General features: G+C 40.0%; 3 protein-coding genes across 6 annotated transcripts in view; all 3 read left to right on the forward strand.

Moving 5' to 3' along the window:
- Positions 1-14113, forward strand: part of LOC107274651 (obscurin) — a 35189-nt gene extending 21076 nt beyond the window's left edge. For all 3 annotated transcript variants that reach the window (XM_025091927.1, XM_015753943.2, XM_025091928.1), the window contains one exon: positions 10323-14113. In XM_025091927.1, coding sequence (XP_024947695.1) covers positions 10323-10469 — 147 coding nt within the window. In that variant the 3' untranslated portion in view covers positions 10470-14113. The remainder of the gene's footprint in view (positions 1-10322) is intronic.
- A 26-nt stretch (positions 14114-14139) lies between these two features.
- On the forward strand, positions 14140-15173 carry LOC107274652 (zinc finger matrin-type protein 5). Its single transcript, XM_015753944.2, has 3 exons — positions 14140-14587; positions 14669-14806; positions 14893-15173. Exons 1-3 carry the CDS (start codon positions 14461-14463, stop codon positions 15129-15131), a joined length of 504 nt encoding a protein of 167 aa, XP_015609430.1. The 5' UTR covers positions 14140-14460; the 3' UTR covers positions 15132-15173.
- A 138-nt stretch (positions 15174-15311) lies between these two features.
- LOC107274646 (pleckstrin homology-like domain family B member 1) overlaps positions 15312-25598 on the forward strand; it is a 34336-nt gene continuing 24049 nt past the window's right edge. For both annotated transcript variants that reach the window (XM_015753937.2, XM_025091923.1), the window contains exon 1: positions 15312-15716. The gene's annotated coding sequence lies outside the window, so the exon portion shown is untranslated. The remainder of the gene's footprint in view (positions 15717-25598) is intronic.

Genomic DNA, 25598 nt, shown 5'->3' on the forward strand with positions numbered 1-25598 from the left:
ATTAAACTTGGATGAACTTAAAGTCCGTTGAAGACGAAGCTATTGCTTTTGGATTTTAGGAAATCGCTATTTTTTGGAGATACAAAAAAAAATGTTTTTTTTTTTTTCTTCAATCTAAACCTCACTGCATGAGCGTTCGACATCCTTGAATGTTTTCGCGAATGCCACGAAGGTGTCAGATTTTCAGGAAATTTTACAATATTGCGAACTTTGCGAAAGTAACAAATCCCATTCTCGAGGGACGTGATAATCTACAGTATCAGGAGATGCTGCGTCGAGGGGTAAAGGGCGGGTAAGAAATTTTTGTGAAAAGCCTGCCGTCGATCGATCGTCCTCGGCAACTCCCGTTGCAAATGAAAAATCACGGAATTCAATGGTGATATTTATGAGAACATTTGGTCCTCGTCTGGTTTCTTATTGTTCGACCGACAATCCAGCACGAGAAATTTCTAATAATCGTGAATGATTATAAAGATCGTGAAATAAGATTTCCAATAAATGAATTTCATCCCCGATAATTCGATCTGCAGTACGTTATGCCATTAAAAATTCCCATTTAATAATCTTGGTAGGAAAGGAAATTATTTAAAGTGTACAGTCAAGTTGAGAAACAGACGACGAATGCAGTATTCGAAATGTTAAATGGAAATTTAGTTTCTCTGCATGTTGAAGGTAATCAAGTTACAACGCTTAATGCAAGGAACACACACTGTCTCTTGTCTCTTTGCGGAACGTTACTTCACGTGAAAATCTTATCAGCAGTAATGCAGCAGCGTTTACGGAGTCAAAGAAACTTCGTAGACTGATGGCATAGTGGGACGGATCCACGCTCTCGTGGATTCTCATTGCAATTCGGAGAAAGAGGAAGAAGGCGGAAAAAAAGAAGAGAATAGGGGCGAAGAAAGTGGGAGAAGAAAGAAGATGTCCTTTGTCCTTGCGCGTGGCGAAAATCTCTTTTCTTATTTGTCTTTCTCTGTCTCTCTCTCTCTCCCTCTCTGTCTTTTTTTAGAGAGATATATCTTCCCCCACCGAAAAGTTATAAATCTAACGTATAGGCAAAACATATTTTTGTCAATATAATAATTTTTCTTTTTTTCCCGTACGTTTCATATATACGAAAAATATGTATAACAAACGCGAAGAATATATTTCGTGTATAGCAGAGATACATAAAAAATGGTAAGACTGCAAAATGTTATATATTGATAATATACTTTGCTTTTTACACATCGATCATACATTTTCCATGTCTCCAAATATACGAGAATCATTTTGAGAATCACGCGCATGGTTTCTCAACGTCAATGTTTCTAATCTATTGATCTGTTCCACGGGGTTCGCACCTACTGATTCCCCTTGGTTCCTCGCATGTTTCCGAAATCACCCTCGTTCTTCGGTACAGGGTGGTACACGAATCGGCAAGTCACGTGATAGCTCGTTACTTCTGAATCGACGTGCGATAACTGAAAGTTAAATAAAAATAATAAATTTTCATTAAAATATAAGACTCAACGAATGATGAGATATTTAATTCAAAAATACTGTTTCTGATGACTGTACCATTGTAGAAGTACCCAGCAGAATATTGAGTTCCAGGTAGAACGTAAATAGTCTGTATACATAAATCTTGAAACGAAAGTCGATGTCCGTAATGGTGAAATTGACAGTAGCAATATTAGATCGTATATCGTCTGATCTATGGATCGTTATGGTTATCAGGTAAAGTTAGGGCATGTTCCCTAAGTGGATTATGGATGATCGATTGCTTTGAACGATCCCGGTTTCATTGTCGTGTCCTCATTGTAGTGCCGTGTTACTCTGTGCTGGTATCAGGTTGAGGGTGACGCTGGCGCTGCTGTGTGATACGAGCTTTAACACGACGCAGGTAGTATAGAACAGCCTATGAAATGAGTTATCGAAGTTGTACACTACACCCGCAGGGTGGCTTAGGTCGGCGATTTCGAGGTTTGCCTCGAGATTCCTACGTGGATGGGCATCTATCAGCGCGAGGCTCGACGACGAGCTGACTCGTCGGGACGCGGTGGAAATTGTTTCTCCGTAAGTTTCGTAGTTTCCGCACCGCGAGCGGAATTTCCAGGGGTTACCAGTTCGCTTCTATTGTGCCGTGTACAACAGTGTACAGTATAGCCAGGTCGTGATGGGGGGCCAGAAGGGGAAGTCCGTTGTGTCGTATAAGAGGGTTAAGATACCTACGGAGCCATAAGAAGATGGTGAGGATGAACTAGGTGGGGGTATTAAAAGAGGGTGGTTCTCTTCTTGAACCTTTTGAAACTAAATTAACCCTCTCGAGGTTCGAATAAAATATTCAACGCACGGGGAAGTGGCCCAGGTCACGTAGCAGCGAACGAGCGGCGTACCACTGCCTACGATTTTCTGTAACAACGGCTAACGCCCCATCGCGGTGGACGATGAAAGTAATAATTAATACGAAAATCCAGTTTCCTTAGACGCTGTGGGACTTGTCCTTTATCTCGCTGGATCCTTGAAAAAGTAAACTTCGGTACTTGTGGAAACGCATGAGGATAGATACGTGTCACCTTACTTGAGACTATTGGAGTCTCTTGGTGAAGATTCTGGTCTCATCATTGATCCTTTACGCGATTCTTCAATTCATCGCATCCGGAACAGGATCGACCTATGACTTCTTCGCGAGTGAGTCACCCCTCGGCTGTCTTGTCGCCGTGACGTCCGATACTTATCGTCAGCGATTTTTCAAGCGCGATTAAGCCATCTTGAGTCATTTCAGGAAATTTGTCTTTGACTGAAATTCGAAGGCTTTGAATTCGGTATCGCGTTAAGGAAAATTGACTATAAGTAACTAGAAGTTGTGAGTACTTTTTTATTTGCCGCTTCGAGCGCATTCAAGGAATTGATCCTGGTCGGTAAAGAGCCTTGCCGAGTGTCCGATCCATCATCGAACTAGACCGATGGCCGTCGCATCAAAAAGATTCTTTCTAGGTACTTGACGTTAAGAGGATCTGCAGTTATTGTGCCTTCGCCCGACTGAAACTTCCTGTGGATGATAAATCGCTTCACGTGGAAACGCGTAATTACGAAAAGTCTTCTTTCTCCTCGGGGATAAACTTCCCCAGGGTATCTACCAAACCATATTATATATTCGACAGGACTGCCAACCGCCACTAGCGTCTCTCGCAACCTTGACAAATAGCCGGAGGCTGTGTAGGTACCAGGAAATAAGACGTACAAAATATCCCTGACAATTTTACTTCTCTCTGGGGAAACTTATACGGATTACTGGATGTCCTTCCGTATTATCGTTATCCTGACATTGCATAAACCAGACATAACATCTCTGTCCTTCTTCATCAGGCTTTAGAGGGCACGTAATAGAATTTACTTGATGCCTGGCTATTGTTACTAGGAAAAATCCCTAGAAGTTACTAGCCATTCATTATAACGAAGCAAGAGGTACTTCAATACTGGCTGATTTCCTAAAGGACCTTTTGACCCTCGGTTCAACTTTAGATCTCAGGAAGGGCCCTATGGACTTCAATGGCAATTCAGTTAATAAGAATCAAGAAAAAAATCTCCTTCGGTCAATTGCTCCAGTAGCAGTTGCCAGTAATGCCAGAGGTATCAATGGACATCAGTAGCTTCTTCTAGTAATAGCTGGGGAAGTGCCGGAGAGACGAGAGAAAATTCGTCTTTTAATCGAATTGTATATAAGCGTTGCAAGTCGAAGGTAAATTGAATAGACAAACTACTTGGTCAACGAACGAGAAGAATTCTAATGTACCGAGGCTACCTAGGTATGTATATTGTAAATTCAATTATAGTGAATAGGCGGCTGGTGAAGCCGAAAGAATTTTAATGAATTTACGAGACCGATTTTAATGAAGCGGGCTAGTATTGATTTTAACGTTGCACGTATATATATACATATGGTATATGTATATACCTTTGTAAAACGAATTATATATGTATAGTCTCCTATAGTCCGTTCTTTAAAATACATAATAAAGCACGATAGCAGCACAATCGTAACATAAACTTACTGCTCGTAGGACCCGTGGATCTTTGAAAAAGCTTTTAACTTGTCCCAGTGTACTATGAGAAGCTAGATACTCATGTATAAGGGTGCGTATGAACTAGGTCAGGAATGTATACACGTACGTATATATACCCGGTGGCTTCCTATTTCAGAACTATAGTCATATTTGCATAAAATTGTTTTACAAAGTTAGGCAATCACTCATTTTCGGTGCTATCAGACTCTTTTTTTGAAAGTTTTGTTTGTAAAATTTTTTTTAGCAAAAAACTCAATATTTTCCACAGGTGCGCTTCTGTAGATGGATTCTTTCTCGTAGAAACGTGCATATGAAATTTCTCTTATTCATTTCGTCTGCCACGCGCGAACGGAGAGAACGAAAGGATGCCGGGTCGGGGATATGAGAAAACGTAAAGATGAAACTCCCACCAGGAGATCCCACGGTAAAGGATAGTTTTTCCGATATGCTATCGGATGGATAAACGTGTTGGCTTTTTCTTACTTTACTCTTAGCCGTACGTGACAGAAAAGTAGGTGCTTTTATTGTATCCGCGTAGGTCTCTGCAGAGAAGAACAAGCTACGCCGACGTGGTTCAGAAAGCTGAGGAAACAAGTCGCTCAGTTGGAAATAGAAAATTCATCGGGCTGGCTATTAACGCTCGAAGCATTAATTCGATTAGCTTAACCAGAGAAGGATCGAATTTTGATGGTAAAAAATATTTTACATATTTTTTTGTATCTCTCGCGTGGTTGGATGTTAAAAGTATTTAATCTTGATGAAATGGAAAAATATTTACATGTATTTATATTCAGCACGAATACGTTTTTAAATCCATTTCTCAAATTATATTAACCACATTTTATATACCTATACACGTGTCTCCAACACTGTTTACGGCTAGTTTCTACGGATGTACGTGGTGCGCGTGAATCTATACGGGAGTAGGAATATTTGCAGGAGAGCTACAAATTCCATAGTGACTGTTTGCACGGATTAAGGAGGCTCGCACGAAGTAAATCAAGTCGGAAAACAAATTCGTTGCACTCTCGCAAGCACGAACCCAGAAGCTCCTCTCTATTATTACAGCGAAGAAAATCGTTTACTACGGTTTTCATGTTAAACTTTGTCCCACGTCGAGTCTGTGTAGTAAAAGGTGCACGGGGCGTGTGCATCATAGAATTGAAGTCCAGGTCATTCCCAGGAACGGCACAAGACGTATGGGCTTTGGGTGTTCAGAAATATTTCTAAAATCCGACGTGTCATCTACCACTCTAATCCTAACCTACGGCATACATCCACAGTAACAATGGGCAATTTTTCGCAAGCCCTGAGCCCAAGCAAATTTTCTTCGCGCTTTATGCAAATCGTCCCCATCAATTTACAGGCGGAGCGTGTCCAGGTCTATGCAAGAGGGAGACTCGCCGACCTGAAAGCACGAAAGCATGATTGTAATCAATTGTCGAGCGCTACGCCCCGCTTTTTCACAAGTCTCGCGTTCTGCGCGACAATGGCGCGATGACTATGAAAAAAAAAGTCAAGATCCCCTTTAGACTACTTTGTTAGAGTGAAATTTTGCAAAAATTTTGTAATTTTACAAATTTCCACGCGGCAATGAAATTACTGTACAAAGGAGTAAGACTCTTTTAGACGCTGTTTGGTGAAATTTTGAGAAAAAAAAAAAACGTTTTTTTCTCACTAATCTTAATTATCGTCGTGAATTAAGCTTCGTGGCTCTTGGTCGCAGGCTCTATTATACAGAATTCGTAGGGGGAGCTTTTAGGACAGGGAGCAATTAGAAGTAGCTACGATAATTTTTAGTCTTGCATATGTAGCTTTTAACCAGATGAATCATACGAGAGAGGAAAAAGCTCCTCTTCGTTGTTTCGTGAAAATTATGGCCGATCCTTGGCTTAATTAATGCAACGCGTTGTCGCCGGCTTTGATACTGGCTGGTGATCGATAATTTCAACTGAACCGGGGCTATTGTTAGCTCCTTTGACATTAAGTTGATACAACGGGGGCTCATATTGTTTGACGCTGACGTGGGTACTTATCCACATAGAGAATTCCGGAAATTCATTTCTACTGTGCATTTCGTATGAATACTGTAAATGGCGTTGACATTTTTTTCTTGCTTTAACTTAAAAATTTTACCACTCCGACAGCTGTTCCTATTTATTTATTTAACGTTAACCACTCGGAATTAGATCTTACGAAATACAACCCCGGACGATGCTTCCCAGTGGAAAATGTCTTTTGGGTTAACGCGCGAGAAACGCAAATCGAAAGCTTTTAGCATTTCAGCTGTTACGTTTCCAGTGGCAGTATCGGGCTTTACTGAGATTCTCCACTTGCAGAGAAAAACAGCAAGGCACTCGATTACGTATATGTATACCGTGGCAAAGGCAGGGCAATTGAATGTAAAAAAAAGAGAATTAAAAATATGGTACACAAGCAATACTTGGCATTCGTTTGACGTATAATTATTTTATTTTTATTTGCTTTGAATTTCGTGACACATTTTTTGTGTGTGTACGTATCTTTTTATTGAGAATCTACTAAATCTATTATATTAGCCTGTGACTTATCTGTATGCTCCTAAAGTTGGCATGGAGTTCTTTTGATGCCTGTACATGGGCGTTGGATCAAAGGAATTTCCTTCCTGAATCTGTTTCCACATGGTAGTAGAGATTCGATGGGAACTGGACGTGAAATTTTAACGATGCTCAGATCGATTTTTCAGACTAACGGCCAAAGAGATAAAGGCACTTGACTCCCGTTTTTTTGTCCTACAAGTCAAAGTACTTTATTCCCTTTGAGCGAAAGACGCGGTGCACTTGCAAAATTGTTACAGAGACTCGTAACTCGCAATTGGAATTGTAATTATCTCAAAAAGCACGGAAGGTGTTGGCGAAAGAAAAAAAGAAATACTCGAACGTGCCTAGGAGAACCGGCGGTATTTAAGAATTTTATTCTACTCAACGAGTTCGCGAGGGCGTTACTATGCAAAGTAGCTTGGTAAAATCTGCTGAGAATAAACGACGTTAAAAAGGAATAAAAAATGGCCTGTCTTTATGAAACCTCGAGGGGCACCTGGCATTTCAAGGAATCGCGCATACTCGAAGTTCACGGTATGAGAACGACCATACAAAACAGGAACGCGTAGCCTAATGTACGGTCTGTAGGCGTAAAAGTGAAAATGCGCAGTAAAGACTGCATCGCGAGAGAAAAATTGAAAAGATGCCATCCTAGTGGTGCTAGAGAAAAAAAAACTTGATCAAGATACACCTCCGTAAAGAAGTGACAGGAAGATGCCTTTTCGAGGTGGAAACTTCTCAAGTTAGCTTAGTAACGCGAAGCGGTGGCGCACTCTGTCGGATCTTGACCGAGTGAAGAAAGTAAGATAAACGACTATAAAGGAACATTGGAAAGCAGCAGCCAATTCTCTTTTTAAAGATCCCAACAGCCAATACCTAATGGTGGTAGCTATAGTCCCTCTAACCAGGATCAATGTTACGGAAGCACCGCCGTGAACCTAACGAATTGGCACAGAGGTAAGAATTAGTTCAGACCTTTCTATCGGATAGGCATTAAGTCTTATTATATATATATACATGCTAAACGCAAATATAAAAGAAACTGGACCAGGTTCTGAATCTTCATGCAGATTCAAGTAGCTAACTACTCGTTCGAGCGAATAAAACCCAACGAGATTTCGTTTCGCGAAGCATTAATAATTAACATTTATGTGCTTAGTAGGGCGTGACAGGATGCTGCGCTACGATTTCCTTAGTAGGCAGTAGCCACCACTGCTGCTGCTGCTGCTGTTACATCCGTTCCAAATTTTTGCAAGGGATGAATCTTCCCTAGTGATATGCTCACGGTCTATAGTTAATTTTACTAACAAGATCCGCAGTTCAACTTTCGCTATGAACTTTCGATAAGTTCTATAATACAGTGCTGAGGGTAGAAAAGACATATATGGTACCTCTAATTACATGTTACTTGTCCTTCAGTGATGGCTTTACCAAAAAAACGTGCATAGCAGGTTCAATTATATAATATAATGTCGCGTGGCAATCGATCAAAAATAGTTGACACTTTTCACGAACACGAGTCTATAATTTTACAGGTAAAGGTTTGCACGTGACTTGCATACCAATTTTTATTTCTCACAAAGGTGAAAATTACGAGCTCCTTTGCTCGATGCACCAAAAGGTTCGTGAACCATTTTCGTTGTATTGTTTTATTTATTTTTTTTCAATAATTTTTTTCCTCAGACAGTACGCTGGCACGCGCTTTAACGCCGTGGACGATATATAACGCGGAGTCTGTTTCAGTGCATGAGACAGCGATCCATCTTACTTTTACGAACTTCCCTTATTTTGGAGTATATTTTTTTATACGGCTCTTTGAAAAGTCCATCCGGATACCGGCTGGATTGTCTTGGTATAAATTTACGAAGATTTACGATCCTCTGGTACTCTCTTTGCGGGATGCATCTTACGTAAATTTATTTCCACGAGTTTCCATAGAAGAAGTTTTGAATTTGCACTTATATGCATCCTTAATATCATGAGACGTTATGCAGATGGTCCTTGCGATTTCCCACGCGTTCTCGCGGCAATCTGAGGATTAATTAAACAAGACTAATTGAAACTTGGACTTTAGTTCTGTACGAGGTAACACCCGTGAGCTTACCCAGTGGGAGTATTTCGCAAATTGCAGCATCCCATTACTCGCGAAACATGTTAAATTGTTATTTGTCCACCTGGATTATATTAAAAGTGTCAAAACAACAAAGGCATTAATCCCGCACAAAGTTTTCGTATTTTCCCTTGAAATTATTTTTGGCAAAAAAAAAGTATATAGAAAAAAAATACATACATTTCTTAACCCCTCGGCCTCACATTAGTTCTTTAAGAATCAGGCTGTCTCGAAAAGTTCGATTGTACGGATGAAATAATTGAAATCGCAATTGCCCTATTTCAATGATGCGTAGCCATAAGATAGAGAGAGAACTTCGAAACTATTTTCCACTTATCTTCCCTACTTCTTTCTTTCCCCACATTCTCGAGAACCACAAGCTCAGGAACTGCAGTCAGGTACCGAAGAGGTACATAACTATTTAATCAGCGGTGCAGTAGTGGCAGCTATTTCTAAACGCGAGAACGAGCATGGCACGAGGCACATATAGACAATATATTCCAATGGTATAATCGCATACAGGAACTTTCTCGCCTGCGTTATACATACGTTCCTTATAGTATATACGGATACGTTACATAGAGTCAGAGAACGACGGAGCTTAACAGGGTCAGATATATATGTATAGCTATAGGGGAAGGACGAAACGACGCCTCGATGCAAATATGTTACTGTAATTGCAATTTACATGTTTATAAACCCTCTTTGCATGTGAGACTTTTCTACGAGGCCTCGTCGAGCCTCTTTTCATTTTTTTCGACCTTTTTTTCTTCATTCTTTCTTACTTAGCATGGCCTCACGCGAGGACGCCGGGCACATTGTTCCGTGATAATTAAATCTAAAAATAGAGAAGGGCACAATAATACCTGCATAATTGCAAAGAAGACAGTCGGTGCCGTGTAACAAGCTGTGGGGGTATAAGTAACTTTACCGATCCACGTGGTAGGATGGCGTCTTGCACTTCGGGCATCCCTGTAAAGGGTCTTTGGATCGTGTCTGTCATGTGTACCGAGATTAGTAGGAAACTTCGCAACAGTGACTTAGGCGTAGTAGCGGAGCTCAGTGCGACTGGCAAGTTTCCACGGGGATGCGAATCGAAGCTGCAACTTGGTACCAAGTCGATATATCATCCACTTTGCATTAGCGGACTAAAGCTAATGCTCTAGAAAGGTCCTTGTGTAAATACGACGTAAGTGGAAAGTTATGAACGTCGAATGATTTTCGTCGTACAATGGCAAGCTTGAGACTTTTGGTAAAATAAATGAAACTTTCTTCGATAACAATTTGAAATTTCATCCACGTAATGATTTTCGTGAATAAAGCTCGTGGAACGATAACGCTTACGTATCTGGCTTGGAAGTGGCGATTAGCAATTTTTAAAAGTCTTGATACGGTTATACACGATGATAAGAGTACATAGTATATTATTTCTCAGTGAAATGTGTGTATGAAATAAAAAATTGAAGTTTCATCCAACAGAAAAGAACAGGGTGAAACGGACTTACTTTGGTGTTAATACTATATACTCTTTTTCAAGTTTTTCTGGAATCCATAATAAAGCTCAATTCCACGATTTCGTTGCAGGTGAACGATGCGGTTAATGAGTTGGAAGGAATCGACCTGACGGATCCGGATCTGCACAAGGCAGCCACCAAAATCCAAGCGAGCTTCCGGGGGCACAAGGTACGCCAGGATGTGGTGATGCCGGCGAATCCTGAGACCAAGAAGTAGAGCGGAGATGCGTGTCGGAGCTGCGAGACGTGCGATTCTCGTCCTCCTGTGCGAAAAGTAGACGAGACGGAGTTTAGAGAGGGATGCAGGATGGGCTGATTTTGGATTATCGTTTGTTTTGATGTTTGAGCCTCCTTCGGGCGACAGTAACGTGTCAGGATCAACCTACGTCATTGCTCCGATAGTCGGATCACCCGCCGCTCTGCTATTGACTACATTGGGTAGATCTCTACTCGTTATATATTTTTGTCTACTTGCAAGGAAAAAGAAAGAAAAAAAAATGTTTTTGTTAATTATTTCTTTATTGTATTTTTTATGGGGAGATTTTCTTCGTTACAACTACCGATTCGGAATGAGTTATTGTCCGAAAGAGGCTCCTTCTCTCGTTTCCCGTACGACGTGCCGCTGGAAATAACGGAGGATCGATCGGCTGTTGTATTTCCCTGGTCCTCGAGAAGGCATTTGATATCAGTAATGGACCAATTACCTTTCTAGAGGGGTGACACCAGGATCGATGAAATTACTTCAGTCTGATGAGCTTGTGTATCCACATACTTTGATTCGATTCAATACTTCATAACGCGTGATACGGTAGCTATTATTAATGAGAGCCGATTGTTAATAGTGATTGATTATATGTTAGATACACTGTAAGAAAACAACAATTAATTAATGGTACTGTGGTCACCACGAGATCAGCGGGCAGAACCGTTTAGGAGGGTAGGGAACGTGCGATAAAATTGAATTGTATCTTTCAATGAGATTAGTCGGACGTTGTTAGGGACATGAGAAAGATGTAGTAAGGGTCACTGAGATTAGGAAAGATTTTTTAAAATTTTATCAATTGGACGTACGGTTGTATTGTCTTTTTAAGGTGGGAAATTAAAATCGAAGTATTCAACTGTTTCAAAAATTATGGACAATTTATTTTGATTCTCATTGTACTACGGTTATATGATTTTATATTTTATCGCACGTTTCTCAAATGATAATTAAGACATTGCACACTGATTAATATACAGGAGGACGTGATGGGTTCTCTACAGCTGTCACGTTGTCCTTCGTGCACTACCGTGTGAACGGGGCTTAAAGTTTCTCAACTTATCTTTGCCGATCGACTAGTCTAAGGATTGCGAAGTGAATACGTTAGACAAAAACGAACCTGGCACTGGCAACACTTGATAATCATTTGAAAGTTGTAGATCTATTTAATTTTTGGAATTATCCTTGTACTCGAAGAAAGGAGGAACAAAAGAGAAAAAAAGGGAAGAGGTAGAAATTCACAATTACCGGGAGAAAAGTAAAACTTTAACTCTTCGATTTTTATTAATTACAAAAAACTAAAGTTATTCATATACTATACATTAAAGGATAAACTATTAATAACTAATCAAGAGAAACGCATGCTCTGAGACACACATTTAACCAATAGTCATACGGAAGCGTATTGCATTGATAATATATTAAGAGTTCGTTCCGCTATGTTGATAATAATTTATTTTTCAACGATATAAATAATATATATTTTTCTGCGTTAGATTCTATACTGTATTCGTATAGCTTGCGATTTCTAGACGCAATGTACACCTATTAAAGGCGCGTTTAGCGTAGAGGAATTGGCAATTGACAAAGGAATAAAATCTAGCGTTCTGATAATTTATTCTAGTCACTCTTTTTCTTTTAAGCAATTCTATCGATAAGTACGACGTTGTTTTTAGCAGGCCTAAAAACTGTATGTGACGCGTTATCACTTGTTCTATTTATTTATGTTTATGATCTTTTTGTGCAATATTATTCTACGTTCAAAGGTCGACTCGGCTGTAGTGCATTTAAAAATTGGGAATTCGCATAGGTTTGAGAAGAAGAAAAAAAAAGTGGCAAAGGAAAACATATTTTAAAATAAAAGCAAAACCGAAGCAAAAACCACAAACGAGCTAGTGGCAAAATATTCAAATATTGAATTTTTGTGGCTTTTGACAAGTTGTACACTGCAGTATATTACGCATTCACTTTATGTTAATCAAAGACTGCGTAAACGGCCCATTAAACATACATAACGTTATACACGTCCTCCTCGTTCAAAGAACGATATTCGCGGCTCTTGGAAGTACCAATGTTGGCTATGATCTACGTGCGTATAACAGCTATGAGCTGGATCGGCCATTAAAGCATTCGCCTTCCGGGGAAAAAACTATTATATTCTTATCCGAACGTCGTAACGGGCTTCTTTCAATTTGTTATCCTTTACCATCAAAATAGACCGAGCTCGACTAACCGCAAGAATCACCATCTAAATATAATATACTGTATGTACGTACACGGAAATATGTGCTCATAAATTTATACAGAGGTACCACCATCGATTATTAACATGTAATGTAAACTTAAACGTTGATGGTTAAAAAATGATGAAAAACACGTCTCGCACGTAGCCCAAATACCCAATTGGCTGTCGATGGCTTCCACGCAGGCTAAAGAATTGGAAGGATTTCACGCGAAGCAATAAGAAATCGTGAGAAAATGAGAAGAGAGCAGAAAGGGATAAAGTAAAAGGAAATACACATTAACGAAAACCCCCATTGTGCATGGGACGGACCATAAAGTTCACAGCGCTCGGTCAATTTTATTCAGGGTCGTCTCAGATATTTCGTTCGGGATGTTTTTTACGGCACACGTACGATCCTTTTACGTAAAAATAAAAAACAAAAACTGTAACTACTGCAGTTAAACTTTATATACACGTAACGTCCTTGATATCTTTGTATCCTGAAGGTCTTGATGAGAGGAGGGTGGGAGAAGGGGTACACCTTTAAAAGAATAAAAAAAAGAAAAATTTTACTGCATACTCAATGACTTTGTTGCTCATGCATAGTGAAGAGTAATATCGACTGTCTAGGTTACATACGTAGGACTTAATAACTTTACGTTTTATTTTTGTCGCAAATACTGTTTCAGCTACGTTAACGCCGTTTATTCTGCATTCCGCGTTACTTCTAGAATGTAGGATATGTGCTTGTAGGGAAACTAACGAGTTATCGTGACTAGCACAGCCGTCGTTGAAAATGTCTGTCATTAAATGGGCTCATCGAATATCGACCCTACAACGTGGAATCAAACTGTTGAGTAACGTGTAACAGTGATGGCAGTTGTATGGAAAACTTTTGGAATTGTCGATACAGTCAAATGCATTGTGACGTACTTAAAATGGTACAGGGAAAAAAATTTAAATGGATGTCGGTCCTAAAACACTGGATACCATTCTATCGTTATGCGATCGATATATTATAATAAGGCGCTCGGAGGTAGCAGTAAAAGTAGAATTGGAGCTTTGCTACTCTTTTTTTCGCGAAATGAGAAAATAGAGGAGCGTGGTAGGCGATTGAGTCTGTGTTATTGTATATTGAAGGGAATCACGAAATTGTAGCTTATTAGGGGAAGCATTCGATGGCTTATTTTTTTAATTTATTGAAAGGCACTTTTAGCGACAGGATTTTACGATTCCAAGTGTAGTATACTAAATAGTGATGCACGCGGTGCTGAGCTGAAATATTATGCTGTAAGAGTGTAACAAATAATTGTAACGTTTAAACGAGCAGTATCATGTACGTAATCTGTTTGTTTAAAATAAATACCCACTAAATGTATACCCATTTAATCATATATAACTGTAGGGCATTCGATTCATATGCTTTTATTTGTACGATTTTAATTATGCAAATCAACATGCCAAATTTCTACTATGAGTTGTCATTTATTTATTATAATATTGAAGATATAGTCGATAGTTTATTCTTGTTATTTGTTTTAGTTCTATTCTTTAGCGGCAGAGGGTGTTGGTAGTGAGAGTGGTGCTCGCTAGATGGCAGGAGTGTTTCTGGTGGAAATCGATACTGCGTTCATGATTACGTTTGTGTTTACATTTGTTTTGACGCTTAAAAAAGTGCGCTCGTTTAGTATTCTTTGAGTGACTGGTTTTTGATCAATATATTCAATGGGGAAAAGATACTACTGTGATTATTGCGATAGATCATTTAAAGATGATTCCGAGGCAAGAAAGAAACATATATCAAGTTTGCAACATGCCAAAAATCGAGCCGATCATTACAGTCTTTTTAAAGGTTAGAATTCATTTGACATATCGTATATGTAATATGTTTAGTGTGTAATTTTTGGTGTAATTTTGTATGAATCTATTTTAGCTCCAGAAACGATATTGAAAGAAGAATCTGAAAAAATACCATGTAAACGATACATGACCCATGGTGACTGTGCATTTGGAAATGGATGTAAATTCTCTCATTATACACCACCAATGATATGGGAGCTTCAACGAATTGGTAATAATTAAAGAAATTAATCATAATAGATATCCATAAGTATTTAACACTTCGTTAAGAATACCAAGCGATAAATATTCTTTCAGTTGCTCAAAAGAATCAGTCCAGATCAATGAGATCCTTGACGAACAAAGTGCCAGGTCCTGATGAAATCATAAAGGAGTTCTTCGAAAACACAGCAGATCCTGATATTGCTCAAGAGATCAATACTCCGTTATGGAGTCTTCCAATTGAGCTACAAAATTATACGAGTTTACCTCCATCCCTGTGGCCCATAACAGCTGAAAGCGTAACACATTCAGAGTTTGGAAAGTGGGGATTGTAAGATGTTCTTTAGTTGTATTAAATAAATATTTTATTTGAGTAACTTCCTGGCGATACCGTAAATAATCAAGAGATCTATCAAAGTCATTATCTGGGAAGCGTTTTAATCCTTCTAAACTCATAGCTGGCTGCCATCTAGCGGTGAATTTCAAGCGACCGTTGCAACTCACGATTCGTGTAACTTCGGTACCGGTTCGGAATCGTTCGGAAATGCCATCTGCCCCCTGTCATAGGTTCTCCTGCTCCCTCGCTTTCCGGAGCCTCGGTGGGATCCGGTGAGTACATACACAAAAGCCCACTATAGTACTATAGAACCCGTTGCCACGATAGCTTGGCCTTTCGCTGATACTTCGGCGTGCACGACGATATCATCGTGATTCGAAATAAAAAAGTTTCACCACGTTTTCTGTTAGTTGCAAGCGCGACTACGCGATTATGAGACAACGCGATTTTTTGGATTTCCTAATTTTAAGAGTGTATCGTGCCGCGATCGTCGCGAGTGTTTGAATAAAGTTCAATAGCCCAGGACGCCGGCCCGATCGTCTAATCGGATTTTTTGATCCAACGCATCAGTGAAATCATACCGGTGAGTCCAAGTTTAATAACTTTTTACATTTTTTTTTTAAATCTAAAATTACCAACCGACTACGAATTGGAGGGACAATACACTGTCTCACAGGACGTTTAACATGGTAAACAATAAACAATTTCTCTTTGTAAGCAATAATGTGCTTACCTTGGAATAAAAACACACGATGGACATCTATTTTCAAAATTTTTTAAAGTTACAAATCACTAACTTCCACGTATTCTGAGATTCCTTTATTACTGAACCGTTTTACTTCAATCTATTTTTGTATCGATAAAGACTGTTACCTTATCAAACGATATCGGTCGTATAAACGACGATTCATAGAGATTCGAAAAATGGATTCGTGTCACGTAATCGTAGAGAATGATAATATAACAAATAATGATAATCACAAAGAAAAATCACAAGCGGCACCGTCACACTCTCCCAACTCCGAAAGGAATATACACCAATTATCCAAGGCGATTCTCTTAATTTCAAGAAAAAACAGATAATTCAACAGGGCGCAGCTGTAACAGCTATCGTAAAAAAACTTGCGAACGTGTACCTATCGCTGATTGACGCACGAATCGTAACCTTATATTACCCGTAGGTCAAAAAAGCAAACCGGTCGCCTTCGTATGTTCCAAAAACAATAATCACACATGCGACATTCACGTAGCGCAAATACAATCGTATCGCGCAATTGTCACAATCTAATTGATTTCCCTTGGACAGAGGAGTAGAACAACAAAAAGCATACACTCCATTGTATAGCGCATCACAATGGAATTGTCTATTTTGGAACAGCTGCGCCTTGCGAACAATGCGGCGTGCGATGCCGAGAGCGTCCAACAATGCATGGACCCGGTACGGATGCTAGTAGACTTTTGAATGAACGATTTTGCTTTTGCTCGCCACCCGAAGGTCACTGAGAATACCTAAAGTGCTCCTTTTTTATCCAGACTACGAATCCCGTTGATTTTCACATTATTTCCTCAACCTACTTTCGCAAATGGCACAGCCGTGAATCATTGAACGGATCGCCGAAGGACAGGCAGGTAACGCTTGACTCTGGAAAAAGATACCTGAAAATTCCTAAAATTTTTAATTCATATAATCATCGCTCAAGCAATTTTCCTATATTTGTATACCATTAGGAACCTTACGATCTGGCTGCGTGATCGAATACAGTGCTTTTCTGTAGGATAATAATAAAAAGTAACGTTTATAAGTATCAGATAAAAGCATTACTACTATTTACGTACGTCTTTTGGCACATGTTACGGAATTGTTTATCATTCATCTATACAGTGGAAGTATCAAGACCCAGAGCCAAGACGTGACTTTGAATGTCGATAGAATAAACATCTTTCTCTTGAATATAGTAACTTGCGTCATCGCTTTGCATCGTTTGTTAGCATACCAAATTTTTGGTTTTACACACGTACATTAATTAAAGAATTTCCAACGATCCTCCCCGTCTTTGGACTTTACCTTTGTCTCGTTTACACAGCTAGTTGCTCTCGTAGGTAACACATACTTTCATAGCACTCTTGTTTCGTCTCTTGTCGCAAGGAGGAATTCAGGGTAGACAGTATACCATAGAGACCGGTAAAAAGAAGCGCTGACAATTTAAGATCATTTATTTTGATTGCCTTTATGCGGGCGCATTACGTCATGCGATTTCTGTACGACACGACGCACTATACCGAATATTCACTAGTCGCTTGTTGTGCTATCCGACGCAGTCGTTACTTTAATCTTGAAGATTGGCTCTCTCTCGTCATTGAGATTGATAACCCACGGGGATTAATTTTTATCTATTTTACCAGCTAAATTCCTAACGTCGTTGTCACCCCATGTACTTCTTCTTGGTCGCATTAGCTGTTCTTTCCTCCCAAGGGACTCGTTCGTAGCCTTTGGTCTGGAATATTTATTACTGCTTCCACCGTGAATCCTATACCGCACTCTCCATGTGCTCGTGATACGTATAGCTATAGCATGGGTATACCTATGCAACAAGTATTTGACTGATCGATGTTTTTTCGAATCTTGCTAATTAGACCCATAATAAAATTTCTCACTGTCAGTGCTCTTTTGCGAAAGGCAACGAATGGTTTTTCATTGACAGGTTGATTTACTAGATATTACAATTGGTCAAAGAAATATTAATAGTAGTAAATTTCGATGGGGCGATATGCATATATCGTATACACAGATAACACGTGGTCATGGAATTACTTTGTTTCCATGCGATATACATATGTAGTATTGTCGGAAAAGATATATGCTTGTCCTTACGTTAACATTTGTCCACTCGAAACCGATCTTTAATATATACAGACGAGTGTCAATAGTACCGGTCGAATTGTGTAGCAGCTGTTCTTTCGAACTGCGAAACAAGAACCCCAATGACTGTTCAATTAAAATCAATAAACGTTCCTACACTGTATGTAGCGTTCATTGTACGCACCGGCGGACTCGGTAAATCTCTATTATTTACGGACATTGGCGACGCCTAGCGTTATTTACTTTAAGAGCACATTGCGAATTCTCGATAGTCGTAAGTAAGGACGAAAATGCCGATTGCCATGTAATCAGGCTATACGTCACTTTCAATGAAAAGTCAATAGAGTTTTATCGTCTCGTCTAATCATTTAAGATCGTTTTCAATTTATGTCGACAAATGTACGTGTGTTACGCGTTGACGATTCATCAAGGCCAAATCTTGGATTTCTTTACGTTTTATATATTTTTTGTCGTTATTTTTCATGGTAACTCGTTTAAGTTCGAGACGTCTCTTATTTTTGTCCAACAATAATACTCGGTCGGTAAGGTAGAGCTGGCAAATGTGCTCCTCCATCGTTTGATGCGTTGGCGGATAATTGAATGGGAAATTTTTTGTATCGAGGAGTGCTAGGGGTAGGCGATGGAGTATTGAATGTTGTGGTTCGCTATATGGCACAAAAAATACGTAACTGCTATTACTCTAATGCAAACGGAAATTGAGTCATGGCGGGAATTTAAACTGACCGACTGACTCACGGGCCCTTTCACGATACAGGTTACTTGAAATTGTTAAAATGTAGAAAGTTCGCTCAGGGTTGCTTTGTACCTTTATAAGAAGAAATAAAGAAAAGAGGGTATTGTCTATTCCGGGACACCCTGTATATACCGGGTTACCTCCGACAAATTAGTGGCATAGCTCTTGGTCAGGTAGACGGGGGTCGGTGTAGAAGAGTAAACCTGTAAGACCTGCTGCTCATCCACCGTGGAGTCCAGGGTTCTACGCTTTGAACTCTGTGTAGTAAAATTCTCGATCTTAATATTTTCTTTATCCTTTTTTTTTCTTTAGTCTTTCTTCACTTTCCCACTAGAGGCCATAGTGTCAAAACATGTTTACAACGTATCACTGTCCGAGGAGTGATACTCATACCTACAGCAAGTAATATTTTATCAGTGATATATATATTATAATATATATATATATATATATTATAATATTATAGATTCGCGAATGGTACGACTTTGCTATTATAATGAATACACTGTATACGTTTATCGTGTATGTATTAATAGTAGGAGACAGTATTTCGCATAAACCGCCCAAGGGCAGTTCTACGTTGAAATTTATATGAAAATACCAGGTCAATTTTGCATAAGTTGCGCAGCACGTGAAATATCATAGGATTTACCTTGCTGCAGGGCGTGCTCTCTTTCAGGTGTTTCGTTAAAACGTTAAATCAGTTTCGTGCTAGTAACCGACAGTGCATTCTATGGAAACTCAGTCCCAGAGTGGACACTGACAATTTTAAGGGTTCTCTCTGTGCGGTACCTTTTAAAAGCCATGTTACTTATCTTTTCGATATGCACAAGTGGAGAAGTGCGTTGTAAACTAGTGCAGCCATACCAGCCTCTATGTGCTTGCACACTCATTGTCGGTCTACCATTGGACTTAGTATGGAGAAAACTGGGTACCGCCCGGTCGTTAGGTACCTGGATAAATTCCTTGGGGACTCTCGACGAATTCCTTTTGTCAGGCCGCGCACATACACAGAGAACCAGAAAGGCCGTAGCAAGGTCGTCGGCTCACCTCGGTGCTTCATCCTATCTCGAATTGGTTGCGTAACGCTGTGAATTAGATATTCGAATTACTGACGTACTCAAAGATATTCACAGACGTTGCTGTTGGCTAGGATTACGTCTCTAAAGATGGGTTACGGCGCATGAATAATACGAGCTTAGTCGCGAAATGCATAACAAAATATTCTGTATTATCGTGAACGGATTACTGAGATTCTTTGCCATCGATATTTTAACGTAATTTTTTATTAAATACTCTTCCTCCTCGTGTATCATGTATCGCGTGGTGTCTGTAGGGTAGGGGGGATGCTTGAAAAAAATTTCTTGTACAACTTTTTTTTTCGTATGTCTTGCATGTCGTCGCTTATTTACGTTCGCGAGTAACAGCAGCCATCTCGAGAATTTGGGAAAAATTATGGTTTTATATGTGGAAAAGAATTATTCGATCGTTCGAGAGGCGATAGTGAAAAAATATTCACCTTACGGTACCGTGGGCGAAGATTTTGCGGGAATCCTAAAAGTTTCGTTGCACGCTTCTCGCGTTTTATCGGCTACTACGGCTTCCTTTTTGCACGCATCCATCACTCTCGCCGACCGAGTAAGATCCAGTTTCGCCTTCGAGTTCCTCGACTCGAGCGCCATTTACGGAATGCCACTCCGTACCTTATGGTTACGACATCGACATTCGTTTCAGCTATTCGCATTAATGCCGGCACGCATAAACGGCGCGTTGTGTACGAATTTCATTGGAAACGTTAGAAATTTGTTTATCGATTCCCCTTGCGCGGTCGCCTTTCCTTTCTTGGTAAGGCTCTGTGCGTTGCATGTGATAAGAATAGGTTGGAATGGAAGCTGACATAACCTATATGAATTCTATTCTCGTTTGAATTACGCGGCTTTTTTTTTTTTTTGACGCTCACAGATTATTTGCTTTGGTCGATTGGGAAATATTTGAGGTTAGGTCAATCGTTGCGAATACTACGGCTATTGTTTATATATTCGTGGGACGATGCATATTGCGAGAATTTAGATAGACTGTAAGATGAGACTGGCTTTGATAATACTATGAATCTAATATGAACGATAGGAGATTCCTGGTATGGAGTGCTGATAAGGTTAACCCTAGTCTTGCCTGTGAGAAATTTAACCATTTTCGTCGTTGTTATCGGATTCTTCGGTGAAACCGATTGTAGCCGTTAAAAGGAAATTATCGGCTTGATTCGTGAACTAGCGTGCTCCTTGCGTCGTTGAATGAATATTTTTTCGATTGCTATAAAGTATTTATTGAAAAGAGCTAAAAATCTGTCTCTCGTAGGCGCATATGATATTTTATTTTTTAATCTCTATTTTTTTTTCTTCATATTTTCCACTTTGTCTACCTGTAACGCGAATCTCACCAGACTGCAGCGAACGGACAAAAATATAGTACGATGCACCCGTGCGCCATAGGTTCCTTATCAGTACGTGCAACGCGTAATGTCAATTTGTACAGTTCAAAAGTGTCGAGGGGGGCAAATAGCGAAACAGTGACAAGAACAGAGCTATCTTTATAATTCGTTATCAAATTTACGTATCGCGCGAAAAATATGACGATTGCTCAAGAAACTCGGTAGAATTTTTTTTTTCTTGTCGCGATACAGATAAAAGCTAACTGGCGAAGACGAGCGGAATATGTATTGTACTCGAAGGAGACTGAACACTTTTACAATGGAGGCTATACACCATGACCATCCAATCTCAATTCTATTCCAACCCATGTTATCTCTGGGTCTGACGTACTCTTTGAATTATTCATGGGACGCGGCGGATGACGCTCCAGTGAAAATCCCATGGGTTCTATCCGCGTGACTCATAAACCGGTGCATTTTGGATTTCTCGAGCGTTTCCTCCTTCCGGTTTGCGGCCCGTTGGTGGAAGGTCGGCGACCCGAAGTAAAGGCCGAATATTTATTTATACGACTGGCGTGCATACTTAGACGGGGAAGAAAAGCCTCTACGGGGTTTACCATGGTATAGAGCGGACCCCGTTTACCCATTGGGTTTGTCTTAAAATGCCGTTTTCGAAAACGTTTAAAGTGCCGAAAACGGTCATAAAAATGAGTCAGAGTTGTAACCGAGGGAGGGTTCTGGTGTCTTTTGCTTAATAACATGCGGAGAATGGTTATCCAAAGATCTCTTGAGTCATCGGCACCTTACGCATTGTTGTATAGTTATATCTTTTATAGCGTATACGCAACTAGTATAGTGTATATCGTATACATATATATCCTATTTGTATATAATATATACTGCTGACAGGGTAGATGCGAAGCAACGACGGCAGCGATTATGTCGTTAGGAAATATATAAAGTCTATCTCATCGTCGCTCGAATCTTCTCTTCTCGGCAAACCTAATTACATTAACGATCCTCGGATAATGTTTAAGCGAGATAACCTTCCAGAAAACCCGGGAAACACCCTGACGATGTAATATCGTAACTCGAATTTAATGTAGCGCGATGTCAATTGCTAAAGAGGTTCGAGGGTTATTTACAATTTTTTAAAATTATTATTACAAACTTTCCTTTAAAAACGCTGTAAAGAGATAGTATCAAAAGATAAGCCGTACAACCTCTATAGAAAGTTGCCACGTTAACCCGTAGTCTCGAACTCCCTTATCTCTTATCGGAGGTGTGCCAACGAGCATTTTCGATCTTTCGTCTGTTTCTGGTTGTAAGAATTTGCGGAGACGTCTTTAACGTTAATACGAAATCCATGATTTTCATTGGAGAAACACGCTTGCTGCTACGTATACACATGTATCGAGACGTGGGCTCAGAGTGACATGCGTACCAACGTGTCTCCTATAGCGACGGCTACTGCCAACCAAAATCATCTCCCACGCATTGCATGTGTTTCGCTACCACGCGTTATTAGGAGCCCACGTTTCCATAGCAGTGGACGCTGCGTGAAACTGGAGAGAATTCTGACTTGACTTGTACGTCATCCCTCTGACTTGTACGTGTTTGTCACGGACAAGAACTTAATAGAGTGTACACGTGTTATGTATGTTATATAGGGATCGGTCTTCTTCAGGTTGAGGAACGTCACGTTCTACAATCTGGTGAACGTATCTGATATCCAAGACGGGAAATTCTTTTTATGGTTAATTCGCACGAATTCGCAATTAACTTTGGAACGACTTACACTGTCCTATCTGTCTTCGCGTTAACCTGAAAATGTAACAGGCTAATGCGTTTGCAGCATCCTTTATCGTATTTTATATACGTGTGGTGCTGAATTTCAATAAGTAGTCGCAGAAGTAGATATATCGTTTACTTTATATTTATATACAGTACTATTCAGGGTTGAACGTATCGGTAAAATTTAATAGTTGTCATATTATTATTTTAGTCAATTATGTTGACAATGCTATACGATTAAGTGTAAACAGAGTTTTATAATATTTGACTGGTTGGAATCTTTTCGGGCTGTTGACATTTAGGATATTTACCTGTGGCGTCTGTAGAAGTATCAAAAAAGGGAATGTCGGTCGTGAATCTGACAGCTCGTATATTTTTATCTTTTTTATACTTGGAGAACGTATGGGAAATTTGCAAATTTTCTATATTTCATGTTTGTCACTTCCTATACCAACAGGTTGCTGTGGTTGGCAATTCGCCAATGAATCTTGAAAAACGTTATTCGCATTTTCACCACGCATTGTTACCAAATGGTGATTAACTACAGGAATCTCACGCTAGATGTCAGATACGTCTCGGACGCTCGAATTGAATAACCCTGTATACGCCGGTGTAGCTCGAAACGTCAGATCTACCCGAGAGACGCGACGCGAGTCAGAGTCGATTTATTCAGTGGAGTATCGAGAATGGAGAGACAAGGTGATCCTGTCGCAAGGATTCTTGCGGTTGAAATAGGCACGGTTATGCGAAGCGGACCGTGTGACGTCACATGTCACTCTATTCCCGGCGCTTACTGGAACTGTCAGCGAGCACCATAGGGCACAGAGAAGGTTATGTTGCACAAAATATAATCCGACGTGTCTTCGTACGTACTAAAGATTTCCTTTTACATCTTCGTCCACGCTCTTTTCGTCTTCCTTCTCTTGTCTGCGGGGGATAGAGAAAATCCGAGAATCTGCGAGGGAAAAATAAACCGACTGCACGCGCAACGACCCTATCGTCCGTACTGATCTTTCGTCACGCTTTTCTTATACTCTTTTCTCTCTCATAACGTCTGTCTTTGCAGAGTTCCAAGTAATCTTGAAGCTCTGCTTTTGTGAAGTTCAAAGTGTAAGGTAACTAGACGTACAAGCAAAATAACGCGCGGTGTCTCTTGCAAGTGTATTCCTCGAGAGTCGTCTCTGGGAAGCACGTGCGCTCGACTCCCTCGCCGTGGGCTGAGGATCTCAGACAAGAGCGTCGTTGTGTACGTTATTCGAGAAGACAGCTTCAGCGCTCTTACGGAGAAAGCTTGGAACTACTCGCAAAGCCGACATGCTTCTGGTGGAGGACTCGTCACGTTGACTAATCGCGGCTTGGCATTTTGCAGGTATCAAGAGACATTCGATCTATTCGTTTGGATAGAGTTCTTCATGTCTGGGCATTGAGCTCAATGCCTCTTTTGTGGGGCGAATTAATATTTATTCAATTTCTCAAGATGATCTTTGCCGTAGCTCATGTCTAATGACGCTAATTGTTGGCGATACAAACATTTACCAGTGACGTAGCTCTTGCGACATTAGCTATAATTTATCAGACGTTCGCGCGACACGTACGTGAGATAAGTTTTCTTCGCTCGTTCTCTTATCACGCGTTACCTCGATCCACGAATTCAATGGTTTTTTTTTTTTCGACATTTCCCAAGCAATTCATTTCTGAGCATATGACACGTGGTTTTCCATACGATAACGTAAATGTATGCTAAATTAGAAAATTAAAATTTAACTAGTGCACAATCATGCATATGCATACTTTGCAGCAAACTTTTATGCAGAAACACGTGTGCCTACAGATTTCATTGGTTTAGATCTGTCAAAAAAAAAAAATACATAAAAATCATATACCAATTATAACCATCGGTATACACGTGTCGTCACTTTATTTTACCTGAAAATAAGTGAACCATGAATTCTAGTGTTAATGAACGTCCGAAAAAATAATTTCTAATCAAAACGTTCAATATTTGTGATAAGCGATGGAAAGTGGTTTTCGTGAACGATAAGAGAGTCCCAATCAGTTTTTGTTCCGTTCGTAAAATACTCAAACCGTTAAAACAATGCAATAAATTCACGAGTATCAAAAAAAAATTTCTCCAAAAAAAAAGAGGTGTTTCGAAACAAAATTATAAAGATTAATCGAATTTTGATATCAGTTCACCACGAGTTCCATTACTGTAAGGTCTTACGAAACTTTTCACGATGTCCCCGCGAAGACGCGTTACGCACCTGAAATTACAGGTTTCCAAGGTGACGCACGTGTAATACCTCACGACTAAGGTCACACTTTTTCCGCAGACCTTTCTTTCTCTCGAGGCGGCAACGGTTCCGCAGTGCGGAATTTCCGACGGTTACACCATTGACAGTATACAGTCAGTTACGGTTTATTTACGCACGCTTTTAGTAACGTTACCGTCAGGTACACGCAGTGCTGCGTGCGTCAAGCAAGCGTATAGTACGTCCGGTAGCCGCATATAGAACATCCGCCGCACACGTGAACTTCTTTTACACGCACGGCTTGCTACGTATCCCATATCCTACCCTTTCGTTTTACTGCTTGCGTATGTTGGCTGAGTGACTTGGCAGCCCAGTCA

Source organism: Cephus cinctus, unplaced genomic scaffold (assembly GCF_000341935.2).
Source record: "Cephus cinctus unplaced genomic scaffold, Ccin1 Ccin1_scaffold0101, whole genome shotgun sequence".
NCBI lineage: Eukaryota > Metazoa > Arthropoda > Insecta > Hymenoptera > Cephidae > Cephus > Cephus cinctus.